At 56.9% G+C, this 17,330-nt stretch overlaps 2 protein-coding genes and 1 non-coding gene across 4 annotated transcripts; all 3 read right to left on the bottom strand.

The window, feature by feature from the left end:
- Positions 1-1,785: 1,785 nt before the first annotated feature.
- CB4H12orf57 (chromosome B4 C12orf57 homolog) lies at positions 1,786-3,653 on the bottom strand. The gene is made up of 3 exons (XM_042945691.1): positions 3,264-3,653; positions 2,803-2,979; positions 1,786-2,017 (listed from the first exon to the last, which is right to left on the bottom strand). The coding sequence occupies exons 1-3, from the start codon at positions 3,313-3,315 to the stop codon at positions 1,866-1,868; spliced, it is 381 nt and encodes a 126-aa protein (XP_042801625.1). The 5' UTR covers positions 3,316-3,653; the 3' UTR covers positions 1,786-1,865.
- Positions 3,609-3,670, bottom strand: LOC122225726. Its single transcript, XR_006205330.1, has one exon. It is a non-coding gene; the product is annotated as a U7 small nuclear RNA (small nuclear RNA).
- An 891-nt stretch (positions 3,671-4,561) lies between these two features.
- Positions 4,562-16,266, bottom strand: ATN1 (atrophin 1). Of its 2 annotated transcripts, none has more exons than XM_042945686.1 (10): positions 16,174-16,266; positions 11,696-11,890; positions 11,355-11,492; positions 11,092-11,205; positions 8,364-10,381; positions 7,907-8,129; positions 6,826-7,522; positions 5,813-5,956; positions 5,306-5,486; positions 4,562-5,110 (listed from the first exon to the last, which is right to left on the bottom strand). In XM_042945686.1, exons 2-10 carry the CDS (start codon positions 11,720-11,722, stop codon positions 5,077-5,079), a joined length of 3,576 nt encoding a protein of 1,191 aa, XP_042801620.1. In that variant the 5' UTR covers positions 11,723-11,890; positions 16,174-16,266; the 3' UTR covers positions 4,562-5,076. The 2 variants fall into 2 exon arrangements, with proteins under 2 accessions (XP_042801620.1, XP_042801621.1); XM_042945687.1 differs by having other exon boundaries at positions 8,364-10,378.
- Between the last annotated feature and the right edge of the window lie 1,064 nt (positions 16,267-17,330).

Genomic DNA, 17,330 nt, shown 5'->3' with positions numbered 1-17,330 from the left:
TTTGTGTCCAGTAAACAAGCTCATCGACAGCCACGTACATGCCTGATCCCAAGTTCAGCTCCTGTTTTTACACACACACACACCCGGCTTGTCACACACACAGGACACACATACACAAACACAAACAGTCCCACGCACACACCTCGCCATCCTCGGCCATCTACACACATACCCGGCCCAGTGCAAATACCCTCACACGGACACACCATCCTGACCGCATGTGAAGTTGTGGGTCCACGCCTCCCTCCCCACTGCTTTACTCTGCTTGGGGCACCCTGTTTCCTGTTTCCTTTGTCCCCACAGGAGGGCCTCTGCTCAGGGGTGCTGGACTCTTGGTCACCACATGACTGGCTCTTCCTCACATCCAGCTCTCAGGGCACATGTCACCTCTTCAGGAAAGCCCTCCTGGATCCCTCCAGTTAGTGACGCCACTGGCACCCCCAGTCACTTGCTAGCACACGTAGCTGTTTTCACGTTTCTGCAGAACACTCCTGAGAATCTAAAACTGTCCTATTTACTGGGTTCTTTGTGTAGTCTGCTGCCTCCCACTGGAATGAAGCTCCGTGAGGGCAAGGACCCCATCTTCTTCACTCCATTATTGCCAGCACCGTAAAAGGTACCTGGCACAGGTGCCCCGCATGCATCTGTTGAATGAAAGATGCATGGGAGGGGGAGGCAGAGGGGCACCGAAGGAAAGTAGAATGAACACCAGACGTTGGGAAGTTACATGGGAAGAAGGGGGAGCTTTCTCAGGTCTGCCTCCCAGACACGTTATGTTTCAGATGATGTGGGCGACCCAGGGTTTCTGGTAAGCGGACAGCAGAAGCAGGAGGCCAGAGAGTGAAGGGAAACATGCAATGGAGAGAATAAATACACATCTGGTCGGGGGAAACGAGCTAGACAGAGAAAAGGAGGAGGGGGCAGAGGGGCATGAATGAGCCTAGAGTTCCTCAAATCTTGAGGGAGGGACAGGAAGTAGATCGCCCTTATGGTCACACACCTGCCAGGAATGAGCAAGAACCCTCCCTGCCCCTCTCTCCCAAACTAAGAGGAGGCCGTGGCAGCCAGGTGGAGCCGGGGACTTACCCACCGGACAGCATCTCCCCAGAGGGATGGGGGAGTCACAGGCAGAGGGCCACAAGGGGTGGGGCCGAGCCTGGGCGCAGCTGTGCACAGTAGCCCAAACAGGTGAGGAAGAACACTGGGAACTCAGCTACTTCCTCCTTGATGCAGCCCTCCAGGCCAATGGCACCACAGCGACAACGACGAGCCCCCTGACTAGTGATCCCTGAAAAAGGGACAGGTGGGCGGGGCTGGCCTCAGACTGCCCACAGAGGCCGGACTCTACCTCCAGCCCCGCTGGGTAGTCCAGGGCCGTCGTCCTGGCCTCCTTCCTTTGGGAGGGGAGGAGCCACTTGGAGCTCCACCTGGAGCTCAAGCCGACAGAGCAGCTGGAGGGAGGGCGGGTGGAGGCAAAGACCAGGAAGTAACCCTGGCCAAGGGAACACCAACCAATAGGGGAGCCTCCCAGCACACACACAAGCCAGGGGGCCTCAGGAAAAACCCAGGAAGAAGAGGTGTCACCTGTGCAGGCCCGCCCACCCACCCATCCAGAGTGTTAAGGGGCAAGTCCTTCCTCCCACCGAGCCCTGGAGCAGGCAGAGTTGGGCCCAGCAGGAACCTAGGAAGGATCTGGACAGGGAGTTGAAGCAGCCTGAAATGGCAGAGGGAACCTGGGGCCAAGCGGTGGAGGTTGTCAGGGTCACAAAAGACTGACACTGAGGCTAAGTCACAGGCATGTTTATTATCCTCTGGAACATCGAGGTCTTCCCTTCCTGGGCAGTGTCCCAGGGGAGGGCCGACCCTCAGGAGGCAGCCACGCTGCCACCGGGAGCAGGCCCGTGGGGCGGCAATGTCATGGGTGGCAGGAACAACGCCTTCAGCTTGCCCGACAAGCTGGCAATCTCGGGATCCTGGGCTTCATAAGACTTGACCAAGCGGGCAAACTTAAGGACACCTGCAAGGGGAAGTGGAGCGTCAACCCACACCCCCAGGGGACAAGTGTGCCCCAGACATCAGGAGGGGGCAGCTTGAGCCTGAGTCACTGGTTGCTCCCCCTCTAGTCAGGGAGCTGTCTACAAAATAAGACACAAGCAGTCCTCTGCCCTGTGTCGTTTGGGTGAACCATTTCCAGGTCTATACCCATCACAACTGGATGGGATGCACTGAATGAAATATCCCAAAGCAGTGTGTGTCTCATGATCAGGTGAAACATTTCAGCAATTTAGTCCCAAGAACCTGAAGCATGAACATCCACAAGATCTCAAGTCTATAACCTGGACACAGGAGGGCTGAGGGCCATGGGCCAACTGGGCTGAATCAATAAGCACCTTTGGGGAACACCATGATCTCATCAAGGAAATTAACCAGCCAACCCTCCAAAAGAGACTAGCTAAAACACGTTGGAGGGGCTGCACAAGTGCACTGTCACGCAGACATCCAACCAGAGCTATCGGAAGGGGGTTCCAGTCCAGCTCTGCTGTGACCTCAGGCACTTAGTTTACTGCTAGAGTCTGTTTCCTCATCTTAAAATGGGGTAACAGTATAATTACGGGTAACTGCAAACAGCATTTAAGACTTCGCCTGGCACAAGTTCACAGGAGACCCTTGGCTCTGCCCGCCAATTCTGTTCGTCAGATTGTGGCTGCCTCCGTGTGGCAAGATGAGGGAGGACGGCTCAGGGACCCGATGGATCGAGCGCCCTCTCCCGGACCCACTCACCCCGACCCTCATCCGACCCACCTTCCCCGTCGCAGCTGAAGCCATAGGCCTTGATAACCTCCTGCTGAATCTGCGTGGCCACGGGCAGCACGAATTGCAGCATTTTGCCCATGTCGTTGCACGCGTTGTCCCGAGCCTCGTCCATGCGCACGGCGTTCTCCGGGGCCGAGAACGCCTGGATGACCTCGGCCAGGACCACTGTGCGGCAGATGCATCCCCGGGTAGGCGTCAGAGCATGGCCGGCGGGCCCAACCGAAAGCGCAGGGAAGAGGGCAGGGAATTAGTGGGCTGAAGCCATAGTAACCCGATAAACTCGGCCTAGATTCCCTCGCTCTAGGGGCAAGGACCCCTTTTGGGGGAGAGAGAAAGATGGTATCCTGTGCCCCCATTTCCCGGCGGCACAACTACACCTCTCTCTCCGTACCCTCCGCCCGCGCCCTTCTCCAACAGGAAGCCCACCCGGTGGCTAGAATGCTTCTCACCCTTGGCTTGCTCGGCACTCAGGGCCGCAGGTTGGGCCGAGGCGGACGCCATAGGGTAACAAAAGCTGCACGTGCAGCCGAACCAAGGAAATGCACGGAAAAAACGATCAGCCTGCTAGAGCGACTCTCGAAACTGACGGGGGTGGAAGGGAAGCAGCATCAGCGGCAGCCGGAAGCCTCGCGGTGCAGCGAAATACTAAACGCCAAAATGCCTTAAAACGAGAGATGACCCAACTGGACTCGATGCCGTTGGGGGGGGGGGGGGGGGTGGTAAAAGAAAAAAATCTAAAAACGAAAACCACTCCTAGAACCGAGGTAGCTCTATTGTTAAAAACGTATTGTGGAGGGGGTCTTCCGGTAAAAACCGGAAAACCTGCTAGACAAATTCTAAAAGAGCTGTAACACTACAGGAAGTGGCCTGGAGAGAACATGGGATATCCATGAACGCCACTATTGGTGAGGGTGAGCTCAGTGTCGCGTTTTCTAATTCTGATTGCTGTATAATCAACGAGGGACACTATAACTTTCAGAAGGAAAGATAGGGGAAAAAGAAACTTGTTTATATCATCCGTTTCTAGAGTTTGTGAACATTTGACTCGGACCTATGCAAATGAACCCAAAGCTGATTGGCTGGGAAAGCTGGTCACACCCCCTGCAGTTTTTGAGAACGAAGTGATTCGCTGCAATAAACGCTGAGCGCTGAGGCGGCTCCCGTGCTTGCCTAAAATGGCCTTGTGCAGGGGTGTGCGCTCCAAAGTAACGCCCTCCAATTTCTCTTCTGTTCCACACGTTTGAAATGGTCACCCACTTCCTCCTCAAACCAAGGAGTACTTAAGAATCCAGACTTCGAATCGCTTTAACCTAGTGGAATTCCGCCCCTGCACCTCCGCTTCGTAACCCTTTTTTCAATCTATTCGACGGAAAGGATTCTGGACTCCGGTGGCTCCTAGCTGTGGGGCCAGTGGCAGAAACGCCTCCAAAGTCTGAGTGGCTTCCTAGGCCTGACCCTGTCAGAGGCAGGCCTGTCCTTGGCCTCCAGCATCTGGACTTCCCAGCCTTGCGACTCAAGAGGGGACTGGCTAGCTCCATAGTACCCCTCCAGCGGAGCTAGGGCTCCAGGGCCCTTGGCTCTTCCGAGATCTCCTCTCCAACTGTCCAGGGTCGCTACACCCACTTGTGTCCGGTTCCACAGCCTTCTCTCCAGGCACCGCTGCGTAGTCCCCTATGACCACCGCCCCAACTCCGCCCCCACAGCCCGCAAAGAACCAGTCACAGCCATCTTCCTGGGGAGTCGTGAGAATGTTTTTGTTTGGTTTTGGTTGGGATGTTTTTTAAAGAGCGTCATATAGATATTTATATATATAAATTATTAATGTCGGGGAAGGGCAAGGGGCATACATCGCAGAAGGGACGCGCGCACGGGGACTGGGGAGGGGCGGGGGGCAGCACACGATGCTACGCAAAACAGCCACATCTAACAGATGAAATAATCACACCAACGGGGTGGGAGGGGCAGTGGCCACCGGGGGTTGGGCATGGGGGAGGAAGAAAGCAGGGGGACAAGAAAGAGGGACCTGGTCCAAGATACTGTGCGCTTTCTGCCCCCACCCCCCACCCCCACCCCTGGCCACCTCCCCACCTCTGCATACCACAGGAGCCTTGGCCTTCCATCTGTCCCTTCCTCCCTCCCTCTGCCCAGCTGCTGAAACCCTGCAAATGAGCAGCACCCCTCCTCAGCCGTGGGTGGCAGGCTGGGAGGGAGGCCTCCGAGGTCCAAATGCAGGGGCCATGGGTGCTCTCTTGATTGCAGGTTCTACAGTGGCTTGTCGCTTTCCTTCTTCAGGTGACTGGGTGGAGAGGGGATGCAGAGCAGAGGCATGAGACACCGAGGTCAACCCCGACCTGGCCCCTCTCACAGAGGACTGTGGAGGAGGGGCTCCCTCCCCCAGAGGCCAAAGGCCAGCAGTGCGCTGCCCACACCCCATCCCCGGCTGGCTAAGGTCACACCCCCTCACCCCTGGCCCAGGGGTGTCCCAGGGTACCTGTAGTAGTCCTCCTGGGCAGGTAGCGGCACACTGTGCAGCGGGTGATGGGCGTGCAGCCACTGCTGCTGCTCCAGCGCCAGGCGCTGCAGCTCAGCCGACTGCGCGTGCATGGCCTGCAGCTGGTGAGCTGCCGACATCGGGGCAGAGAGGGAGGCTGGCAGGTCCCGGTACGGAGCAGCTGTGGGCAGGAAGGGCGGGGGGGCCCATTACTGCTGGAGTCCTGAATACTTACTCTGGGCCAGGACAGAGCTGGCCACCTTACAGACAGAGGAAACTGAGGCTAAAACAGGCAAAAGCCAGTCCTGGAGAAGATCCAAACTTCCGCCTGGCACTAAAACCTGTACCTCTCTTGGGCAGGGCCTCAGCCCTCCTTCTCCTGTTCTCAGCTCCTCTGGTTACCTCCTCATCCCTCCCCAAGCCCAAACAGGCTAATCCTACCACCCAGATTCCTCCTTTCTGCCCTTCTCTCGTTCGACCTTCCCCACCCCCAACTTCCATCCTTACCAAAGAGCTGGTGACGAAGAACTTCGTTCTCGTGCAGAGGGTGAGGAAGAAGGGGGTTGGGGAGGGTCCCAGCTGGGTAGGGGATCCGGGTAAGGTGAGACCCTGAGGCCAGGGGGTCAATGAGAGGGTGCACCGAGGCAGAGGCTAGAGGGTAGAGAAGAGGAAGGTGTCACCAGAAGGCAGGTTTGGGGAAAACCATGCATTTGGGTGAAGGGATCCAAGCCTGGGAAGAGATGGACAATCAACACAGGGAGACCTAGCGAGGAACAAAGAGACACAATGGAAGAACTAAGGGCCTGGTGGGTGGTCAGGACAAGACCTTACTGGAGTAGGGACATGTGGATGGCAGAGAATAGGAGACAGCAGTTGTCAGAGGGGTCTGAGGAAAAGGAAAGACATGGACTGCTTAGAGGAGATAGGAAGGGATAGAAGTTTGGGAAGTAAGACAGGAAGAGAGACGCAGCTAAGAGAGAGAAAGCACAAGGGAGCCAGGAAGGACTATGACTGTGAGGCTAAATCCGGCAAAGTACTGGACAAAAGGAAATACAGCGAAAGGATAGTAAATAAAGCTCATTAGCACCTATGATAACCCCAGTCAAAGCTATAGAGCTGTTTCTGGAAGGTAGGAGGCCTGGAGATGGGGAAAAACATGAAAGACCTCCACCTGGGAGGAGAGAAGATGGCAAGAAATGATAACAGAGTTGAATTCAAAGGAACAAGGACCCAGGTATGGGGTGGGGGGCTGTTCTGAGGGTAGAAAGGTGGTGTTCCCTCAAAGGTTTCCTCTATCGTGGGTGGGATGCTAGACTGTGAAGAGGGGCGGGGTGTGGGTTATTACAGTCTCTGGGGCATGAAGAGATGGGGGATGACAGGGAGGCCAAGATCAGGGGAGCAATCCCGGGAGAGAGGCTCATGCCAGACTAGAGGAGAGAAGTCTTGGCCTGAGGAACAAAAGACCCAATTACTTGCCAGGGGACAAGAACGCAATGAAGACAAAGAAGTAGGAGTCTCACCTGCATGGATGGCGTCCTGCTGGTGGAGGTGCAGGTGGGAGTGGATGTGGGAGTGCTGGTGGTGATGGGGGGTCACATTGAGCATCTGCAGCCGGGCCAGCGGGTCATTGCCCAGAGCTGCCACCCTTTCTGCATGCTGCCTCTCGGCTGCCAGACGCTCGGCGTAGGACATGTCAGGCCGCAGGGCTGGACCAGCTGCCAGCGCTAGACGTTCTCTCTCCAGGGGCCCCAGGCTCGGATGAAAGGGGAAAGGGTGCAGGCCGGGTGGGCCAGGCTGCAGAGCCAGGCCCCCATGTCGGGGGAAGGGATCCAGGCCCGGCCCAGGGACCCCATGTAGGGGTTCCAGCTCACTGGGCTTCACCTCAAAGCCAGGCTTGAGGCGGTCACGGAGGTCTCGTTCACGGGCTTCCCGCTCCCTCTCCCGGGCTGCTGGGTCACTGCTGTACAAGGCCGGGACATTGTAACCCAGGAGCCCCGGGTCCACTGCTCCTAAGGGCACGTAGAATGGATGGTTGCGATTGCCGGGAGACATGACGTGGGGCCGGGCGTATTCACTGAGCGTGCGCAGGGCTGGAGTGTCAGGACCCAGGTAGGGGGGCACTGTAGCCACAGCACTGCCCGGCTCAAATGGAGGGCGATGGGGCACTGGGCCGAGAGATGGGCACTCCACTGGAGCCCGGCCCTCCTGAGCCAACTTCTGTGGGATACAGGGAGAAGCAGAGTCAAAAGGGCAGGTCTGGTAAAATGTGGCTGATCCGGAGCTGCTCAATTGTCTCGGCAGCTGAAGGCCAAAATGCGTCACCTTACTGGAACTCAGCCAGTAGGAATTTCCCTAAACCTTCTCCTGGATATTGGCTCTCCCTACCATCCACAGGTACTCTGATCTGAATTTGCCTCCCCCACCCAAGGGAGGATGCAAGGAAGGATTCCTCCCGCTGGAATCCCTGGGTCTCTATTTCCTGGGCTGCCGTGCTTCCTCCTGTCGGACAGGGGGCGCAATGACCTCCCCGCCACCCCCCCCACCCCCCCCCGCGCGGCGCAGAGGAAGGCCAGAAGGCGGACGGCGCATGTGGTGACGCACCACGCTGCGTTCCAGCTCGCGCTCCTTCTCGCGTTCCCGCTCCTTCTCGCGTTCCCGCTCGCGCTCGCGCTCCTTTTCTTCGCGCGCGCGCTGCTCGGCCTCGCGCCGCACCTTCTCAACCAGGTCGGCCCGCTTCTTGGCCAGCTTGGAGCCCTCCAGCGGCACGAAGTACAGGTCGCTGCGCGCGCACGAGTTAAAGCCGCGGTCCAGGTGTTTGTTGAACCTGGCGGGCGCGAGGGCAGCGCGCGCTTAGCCCCTGCGAGCTGCCCGAGCGACCCCGCGGTGACCCTGCCCCCAAACCAGCCCGCGCAGGCGGTGAGGGAGGCGAGGCCCCCGAGTACTCTAAAAGGCACCACACGAACGCAAGGTTCCCCTCTTGTCGCCTCTGCCGGTCTCTCCACTGCCCCTTCGCCGTTCCCCGTTCCAGGCCCAACCGCACCCCGCCCTGGCGGCTCACCTGGCTGACTGGCTGGCATGGCTGGGCACGTCTACCACCTTGGGAGGGGGCGAGGGGCTGCGGGCCGGGGGCGCCGGGCTCTCGGGTGTCTCATACTCTTCAGCCGGCTCTTGCTTGATCTGCGTGGCGTTCAGGGGCGGCCCCGAGGCAGGGGCCGCAGGTGGTGGTGGCAGGGAGGACAGGCCTGAGGGCCCGGCAGATGGCAGAGGCCCTGGCCCCACAGTGGGCGAGCCTGGCTTGAAGGTCCCTGGGCCCGCGGGCGGCGAGGCGCCTCGGTAGCCGGGTGGGGTCCCTGTTCGGAAGGAGGGAGGCGACCCCGGCTTGTATCCTGGTGGGGTGGCTGTCTTGTAGGCCCCTGGGGATGGGGCTCTCTTTCCATACGGCGGGGGCCCAGGTGGGGAAGCTGTTTTATAGCCCGCTGGCGAGGAAGCCACTGTGGCAATGACAGTGGAAAGCGTAGCCGAAGAGGTGGTGACCGGAGGCACCGGTGGGAAGGGGTAGGGCGCTCCTTGGGGGCCCTGGGAAGGGGAGGGGTGTGAACATGGGTAGGATCCTTGAGAGGAAGAAGAGGAGTTGGAAGAGGAGGAAGAGGGTGGGGGGCCATTGGGGCCCGCTTGGCTGTAGGACACCTGGCTGTGAGGTGGGGGCAGGTGTGCTGGCCCTGGTGGGTAGGGCCTCAGAGACCCCAGGGAGGGCGACATGGCATAAGGGTGGGAATGGTGGGAGCTACTGCTCTCCAGGGAGTGGGGATATGCTCCAGGTGGAGGGGGCCCAGAGCTCCCATGATGTTGCTGTTGCTGCTGTTGCTGCTGCTGCTGCTGTTGCTGCTGTTGCTGCTGCTGCTGGTGGTGATGGTGATGTGTTGGGGCTGGTGGGTGGCCTGTGGACTGGCCTCCAGTGGAAGGAGGGAAGGGGCCTGGGTGGGCATTGCTGTTGGCTAAGAGACGGCCATAGGGAGGAGGTGGGGGGGGACCCTGGCTCCATACAGCTTGGGATGGAAGGGAGGGCTGAGTGTATTTGGGTGGCTGATTGGAGACAGACAGGCTTGTTGGGGGAGGGAAGGAGTGGGGATAACTGGGCAATGCCTGGGAAGCTGGGTACTGGGAGGCAGAGGAAGAGGAAGAACTGGAAGAGGAGGCTGCTGCAGAGCTGCTACCTGCAGACGAGTATGGATACCTCATTGGCGGGGCTGGGGCAGAAGAGGAGGAAGCAGGGGGCAGAGGATGGGGTGAGGGAGCAAGAGTGGGGCCCTTCTCTGGGCCAGGAGGAAGTCCACCCATACCCTGCCCCATGGCATGGGGAGAGGGCAGATGCCCAGGTAGTGGCTGGGCCCCCAGGCCAGGAGGAGAGGCTGATGCATTGTTAAGGGGTCTCAGAGCAGGTGGGGGAGGCAGGTTTGGTGTCACATGGGGGAAGGTGGCTGGTGGTGGAGCAGAGGGTAGGCTTCCACCACCCACTGGAGTGTTAGGTGGCTTTGTTGGGGGAGCACCACCAGCCCCAGAGCTTGATATTGAAATGGGGGTGGTGGGTGGAGGGTGCTGTTTACCCCCACTAGGAGCCCCCACTGAAGAGGCAGCCCCTCCTCCCTTGGGACCCATTGGAGGTCCAGACAAAACTCCTCCGCCAGTGCCCCCAGGGTAGAGCTGTGGGTGAGGGGGAGGGGCCCCGGGAGGAGCCTGGAACATTCGAGATGGAGGGGGCTCCATGGGAGCATGATATCCAGAGGGTGTCACAGAAGGATGGGGTTCGAAGCCAGGCTCTGGCTGTCGGGGGGTGCTGTCTGGCGGTGGAGGAGAGGGAGGAAAGAGTGGAGGGGGGTGGTAGGGGCGGGCTGGGCCCTGGGACAGGCCAGAAGATGAGTCGGAGTCATTCTCCACGCTTCCAGGGCTGTAGATGCTGGGGGACGTGCTTCGGTTATCCTGGTCAATATCCCTAGGGTCACTGCTGCCATCATCATTGAGGCTTCGCCCATCTAAACTATCCAGATCTGAGGGAGACTGTGGCCGAGGGAGCTCCTGCTGTAGAAAAAGGAGGACCATTTTTTTTCCCTTTTCTTTTCCCTCGCTTCTCCGAGATTTGGGGCCTCCCTTGCACAAAATCACATCCCCCTCCCAGCACACCACTGTATGACGTGATGAACTCTGGCTCCAGCCCCCCTCCCTGCCACGTGGGGATTCCTCCACTCTCCCCACATTCTCAGCTGCACCCTAGCAGCCACTCTTGTTCCCCTCCTTGTAAAACTCCATTCTTTCCTCAAGTGTCCATCTCAAGCACCATCTCGCTGTCCACAGCTACACCCAAATCCTCGTCTTCCACCAGCTCATATCCGCCCTCCTCTCATCTCCTTCACCCCCTTAACTACACATGCCAGAAACCCGTGCTTTTTAAGAAGACCACTCCTTACGTGTTTTCCTTATGATTTATTCCTTCCACTAAGACCTCTCACCTTTAACCTCCTCTCCAGCCCCCTCATGAAAAGCAGGACCTGGAAAAGGAGAGGCTAGAATCCCTCACACTCTTCCAGGCCCTTTGGCCCTGCCTGGTCATCTAGTGGTCTGGCTAAAGCCCTAAAAATCCATCTGACACACTATAGACAGGACTCCTTTAATAAGCCCTAGGATATGACTTCTCTCATGTCCCAGGCGAGATTAAAGTAGCAATCGTGAAGGGAAGTTTTTGGGAAAGCGTGGTCAGAAAATGGGTGAGGATGGCTGCAAGGGTCACCCACCTCGGTTTTGGTCTTTTTTGGTGCATTGGTCTCCTCACTTTCACTTTCTGAGATCTCCTCACTCCGGCCCTGCTTGCTGACCTTTGGGGTGGAGGCTTCCTCTACGCGGGCCTTCTGTTAGAGAGAAAGAAAATTCCTTTCTCCTACCTCCCGAGCCTCCACAGTTACTCTCTGCCAGACAGGAAGTTCCCCCACAACACACACACATACACCGTCAGCCCCAGTGCCTGGGCATCCTGTGGGAGGACCTGAGGACAGAATACCTTGGCTGTCTGCCTAGACTTTTCGGCTTTGCCATCACTGCTGGACGTGCTGACCCCTCCAGGGGAGGCCCGGCCCCTCGATCTCAGCTCTTCCCGGGGCCCAGGGGCCTCTTTCTTCCGTCCACTCCTCATTGACATCTGAGGGAAAAGGAAGGAAGCAGACAATGTAGGTTTTTGGTTTGTTTTTTTTGTTTGTTTTGTTTTGTTTTTACCTAGCACCTAACTTCATGGCGTGCCTTATTTCTATTCTTTCTCTCCAGGCCCTCACTGCTCCCCACCCCACCCCGGTTTCTCTGCCCCTCATCTGCCCCTTTGTGGCTCTTATTTTAGCTATTACTCACTGAGTCTTTATTCTGTCGTGTCTTCATTCTTCAGGCTGTGGAGACCCCATTCTCCTCTGCCTGGGCAGCTGAATACAGAAACTTCTCTGCTTCACCCCAAGTTCCCCACAGCTGTGGCCTGGGAAGCGGGAAGCAGGATCTCCCAAGTTTCCAGTGTAGGCCCCTGGAACTTGCAGGATTTGTTTTCAGTGAAGCCTGTTAGAAAAAACCATCAGAGTCTCCAAATTGGGGAACAGAGTCTGAAGGCGATACTGTTGTGCTTAGCAAGGGGCTTGAGTAAGTGGCCCAACCCTAGGCCTTTGGGCTAAGAGGTACAACCCCCATAAGACACTGCTGGCTCGCCCCACGGGCTACCTCAGCTATCTACACATGAAAGAGACTCTGCTCACATCATCTCTTTCAACTCTGGAGAAGGCAGAAAACTCAGATGTACCCTACCCATGCACTCACATTATTCTACCCTTCCTGATACCTGGAAAGTATCTGTGGGTACACGAGTTCCACAGAGCCTTCCCAAGGAGCATAAAGAAATGTAGCTGAGGTATGAATTTATTGAGTGCTGTCTTTATGTCATGCCCTTACACAGAGTTTCATTTAATATTTACAACCTAACCCTGCAAAGTAGGTATTCTTATTTCCATTATACAGAGGAGGAAACTGAGGCTCAAAGATTGAGACTGTGACTTGCCCAACTTCGTGTGATGAATACACAGAAACCAGTGACAGCACCGGAATCAGGCCTACATCTCCCTGACTTCAAAGCCCATACTATTTCTTTTAGACTTTGCTATACTCTCGTCAGAAGTTGGTGGGGTGAGTTCTCAGAAGGCCTAGATCAGTCCCAGAGATATGAAAAGAATCTTTTCACATCAGAGTAGGTGGGAGAAGAATGCCCCATTCTATAACACAAATGCACACAGTCCTACCAATCCCAAGCCCAAACCTAGGTACCCCCAAAGTGCAGAACTTATTTCTGAGAGTCTCATGGAGACCTTCCCCCACCCACTTCTAATGCCTGGGTTCCCCAAGGCTAGAAAGTCAGGACTTTCATTTTACCAACCAAAGCAGTGAAAATCAGTGAGCACTTAATACAAATTTACAGACTGGTAAACCTGTATTCCCACTTGGTTTAGACAGGGACACATACCTCCTCACAGCCTATCTATCTCTGTACCTATATCTATAGTCAGCTATTTTCCTTTGTACTTGTTGGTATTTCTTGCTAAGGGTCAGGTCTCCATATTACTGGACCATAAGATCTTTTGAGAGCAAAAATGGTATCTTCTCACTGTTTTCTTCCTTTCTGTATCTCCCACTGATGTCGCGTATATATGCGTGCTCTGTTCCGTTCTTGTTCCTGGCCTATTGACTAACTTTAGTAGGTCTTTTCAAATAAAATGTTGCCCGACTTTGGTGGGAATGGGGTAAACTTACCCAGCTATTCTGAGTTACAAGGCCTGGCTAGGTAAATGGTATTATCACAGTATACTGCATATTTTTCCCCAGGAACACAGAGTAATTACTTCTCCTTCACCTCCAGTGAACCCTAACTATTCACACTGAGACTGGCAAGGGGGGGTAGGGGGCAGAGGGGGGTTGAACCTAACCTTTCCAGGAAACTTAATAATAATTTACTTAGAATCATAAAAGAGCTGGGACAGAGCTTCAGGTCTTCTGAACTTAGAACTAATGCTCTGTCCGGTAAACCAGCCACTTTTCTTCAACTACAACTACTACCGCATTTTTGAATTGTTGTGGAGATCAGTTTTAAATATTGTTAACCTCCAAAAATCCAAAGAACAAACCCGCTGTAACAAAAGAGGAAAACAATCTTAACAAAAGCACAGCCAGGATTACTATGTGTGGCTGGTGTGTCTTTGCCAGCCCCTCTAGAGGAGGGTGCCCATCTCTCCTTTCCATCCCAGAACCCATTCACCAAGTCCATTACAGCTAGGGGATCCAAAAGGTCAGAGAAATGCACGAATGTAACTGAAAAACACAGCAATCAGTGTGCCCCTCCCCCTACTGCAACTGTTTTAAACAGCTGAAATCTGATAAAATTAGCAGTGAGTAGCTTTGAAGGAGAAAAGCAGTCATAAAAGCATAGGTAATCTCGAGGGAAAGGAGTGGCAAGGGGAGAGGAATTAGGGTTGGGCCATATATATGCTTCTGAACTCGGAGCATGCTTCAGCATCAACAAGGTGAACCATACTCCATCTAGCCCTAGTAGCCAGTCACTATAACTAATATTTATAAAGCACCTACTGTGTTTCTGCAACACACTACACACATTCCCTTTCATGGCCTTACTGCAAAAGAAGAAGGATAAAGACCAGATTGGGGAGATGCAAAAGTGAGAAATAGGGAAAGAGTCTCTAAGAATAGGAGAATAAGGGAGAAATACAAGAAGGATGTCAGAGGGAATACACAATCGAGGCATAAGGCTTTCTGGGAAAGGCTTGCAGGGTGAATTTCAGGATCACTGGCCCAGCCCCCATCATCATTCCAGACCTGCCAGACTAACAAACCAGTCCAAAGTGACTCCTAGATAACAATGCAGCCCAGACCAGCAGATAAGTCTGCAAGCATTAGTCTAAGCCTTCTTAGAACCGGGGGAGGTCAGAGGGGCCTCAGAGATCATCTTATCTATAACCCCTTCATCTTACAATGAAGCCAAGGCTCAGAGAAGTGACTGGCCCAAGGCCACAGTTAGAGGTACGACCAGTACCCGACCCAGGTATGTTGGCTCCTGTTCAGAGTATTTCCACTGCACCAGGCTGTTGCACAGCCCTCTCGCCTGGGCCACCCTCACATGAGATGAGCTTGGAGAGCCCAGCCACTCCCACAAGGTCAGAGAAGCAGAAGGTCAAAGGTTAGTGGATGGAAGGGGTCACTGTCGTGATAGTCTGGGAAAGAGAAAAAGGGAGACTTGGGAAGGGAAACTCAAGTTTAAGAAAACAGAAGAATATCAGTGCAAAGAAACAAACAACTGTATACTATATACAAGAAGTCCCTAATAATAAGGGAGGCAGAGGCCAGAAAGAACTACCAAAACCTGGTGTAACTTGAACAGAAGCTTTTCCAGCTTCCCACCATGCCTAAGGGGAGGAACTTGGAGCGACGTCTATGACCGGCAAATAACATGTCTACCTGTTCCAACAAACTGCTTGCCGGAAGGCGGAGGACCCCCTTGGGAACCTCCTATTCACCAGCAGCACCAGAAACACCTTCCAGAACCCAGCTAAGAGTACCAAGGACATAGCCAAAGGCTGAGGTCCAATCAAGATTCTGAACCCCCACCTATAGGACATCCCACTGGATCGTTGCTATGGCAACAAAATGGTAGAACCTGCCCCTCAAGAGTCTATCCCAGGAGTCCATCTGCCAGCCACTCCCCCTCCAGTTGCCAAAGCAACTCCTACCCTCCAGGAGCACCCTCAGGGAAGGGAGCTTAAGAAGAGTATCTACCCCAGTAGAAATAAGCCCATGCACAAAGAGAAATCTTTGAGCTCAAAACAAAAATGAAGATACCTCCCCCTTCAGAAACCCCAGCTAGAGGGGCCGTGGGTGCTCTGGGGACTTGAGGGTGGAGGTCACAACTTGCCTGGAGTGCCTATAAGACCATCCAATTCTCTCCTTTTCTACCCTCTCAGAAACCCTTTCTCCCTAACTCTCCCTTCAGTGTTCCCATCTTCCTCCTCATAGTTTTAGGGGGACCAGAGCACTGGGCACCAGTGTGTCCCTCTCCAAGAAGGAACCATGCTGGGGTCTGGAAAAACAAGGTCAGAGGTTACCTAAAGTAGGGGAAAGAAAATAGAGTCACAAAGGCATCCACTTCCCACTTGAACCCTGTAACACCTCAGGTTCTGCTTCTTAAACGTGGACCTCTCCTTGGTCCCTTCAGAGCCTCCGTTTCCCCAGGTTCCATTCTCCTCCTTCATCAGCTACGACCCTTCTCTTTCCACCTACCACACCCCTTCCCCATTTCCTACTTCCCTTCTACACCTAGCACCCCCAACCCTGAGTTCTGAAACCCGGGTTTTGGGCCTTTCCCTGGAGCCCTAATGCCCCACCTCGCTGCCATATCTCCAGTCCCTTTTTGCCTTCGCCCGAAGCCCCCTCGCCGGCATCCCCCTTTTTCCTCTAGCCACCCTCCACCTCGGTGCTCCTCTTTTGGTCCCGGGGTCCTGGCTACCCTCGCTGCCCCACCAGCCCTCCTCCTGAGACCCTCCCACCTCCCTCCATCCACCCGATCCTCCCCGTGCCCTGGCCCCCATCCCTCCTTGGGGTCCGGCCCCACCCCCTGAGTCCCCCGGCCTCAGGCCGGGCAGAGCCCGCAGTGGGGGTACCGGATCGGGAAAATAACAAATGGAGGCGGCGGCGGCGGCGGCGGGAGGGGGAAACTGGGAGGGGTGGGGGTGGGGAGCCGCGGGCCAGAACCCGGGCGGGCCCGAGGCCCGGGTGGCAGCAGATCTTACCTGGTCGTAGCTCGGGACGGCTGGCTGGCTCCGAACGGGATCCGGGGCTCCGGCGCCTCCGGGGGGCGGCGGCGGCCGCTCCCCCGCCCCCCTCTCCTCTTCCCGGCTTCAGTCGCCGCCGCGACGGCGGCGGCGCCGGCCCCGACCCCCCCGGAGGGCGGCCCCCATCCCCCCTTTTCACCCACCTGGCCCCGATCGCCCGCCTGCCCCCGGAGCAGACCCCGATCCCCGCTCTCGTTCAGCCCCTCCCCAGGCCCGCCACCTCCCCCCGGCCGCCCGGAATGCCCGGGCCGCGCCGCCCGCCCCCGCCGCGCCGCTCGCCCCCGCGGCCCGGCCGGCGCTCCGAGCTGCTCTGACCCGCCGCCTCCCGCCCGCCGCCCGCGCCCGCCCCGCGCAGCCCGCACTCGCGCGATCCCCGGCCCCCTAGGCGGCCTCCGCCCGCGGCCCCCGCCCCTTCCCAGGCGTTCGTCCCCCTCGCCCCCTCCTAGCCCCTCCTCGAGGCCAGCGGTCCCCCCTAAATGGGTCCCGGCCCGAGGCCCCGGCCCGACGCGGGGCTGCGGGCGGGCTGGGCGGCGCGTCCGGCGACTCGCACAGGAAAGCGGACGGCGAAGGGAGGGAGCTTGGGAGAGGGGGATGGGAGAAGGGAGGAAGAGGGAGAAGGAGGGAGCGCGGAGGAACGGAGGAGAGAGGGGCCAGGAGGGAGACGCGAGGGAGGGAGCGCGAGGCAAGCTGCGAGGGGGGAGAGAGGGGGATCCGGAGAGGGGGAGGCGCTGTGCGAGTTGGCCGAGGCCGGCCCAGGGGGCTGGGGCGCGGGGAGGGGTTCGCTGAGGCTGAATGTGGGGAACCAGACGACTAGGTGGGAGGGGCTGTTGGTTGTCAGGGCCGATAAGGGGAGACTGGAGAAGTTTGGGGACCAAGGGGTCTGTGGCAGAGGGGAAGTGGGAGGTTGTGGGTGTGTGGCAGAGACTGGTCTAATGGGGTTACGTTGGGAAAATGGAGCTACATGGGGGCTCCGAGGGCAGTGAGGTATGTGACAAGGAGGGATGGCTAAATCTTGGGGTGACAGCGTCTCTGGCAGACATGTAGCTGGAGAGGTGGGGGGGGGTGATTATGAGGGAGAATGGGATGGAAGTTTGGGGTCATGGGGAGGGGAATAA

Source organism: Panthera leo, chromosome B4 (assembly GCF_018350215.1).
Source record: "Panthera leo isolate Ple1 chromosome B4, P.leo_Ple1_pat1.1, whole genome shotgun sequence".
Lineage (NCBI taxonomy): Eukaryota > Metazoa > Chordata > Mammalia > Carnivora > Felidae > Panthera > Panthera leo.
Note: the sequence above shows the minus strand (reverse complement) of the source record. Positions and strands in the feature narration are given on the sequence as shown.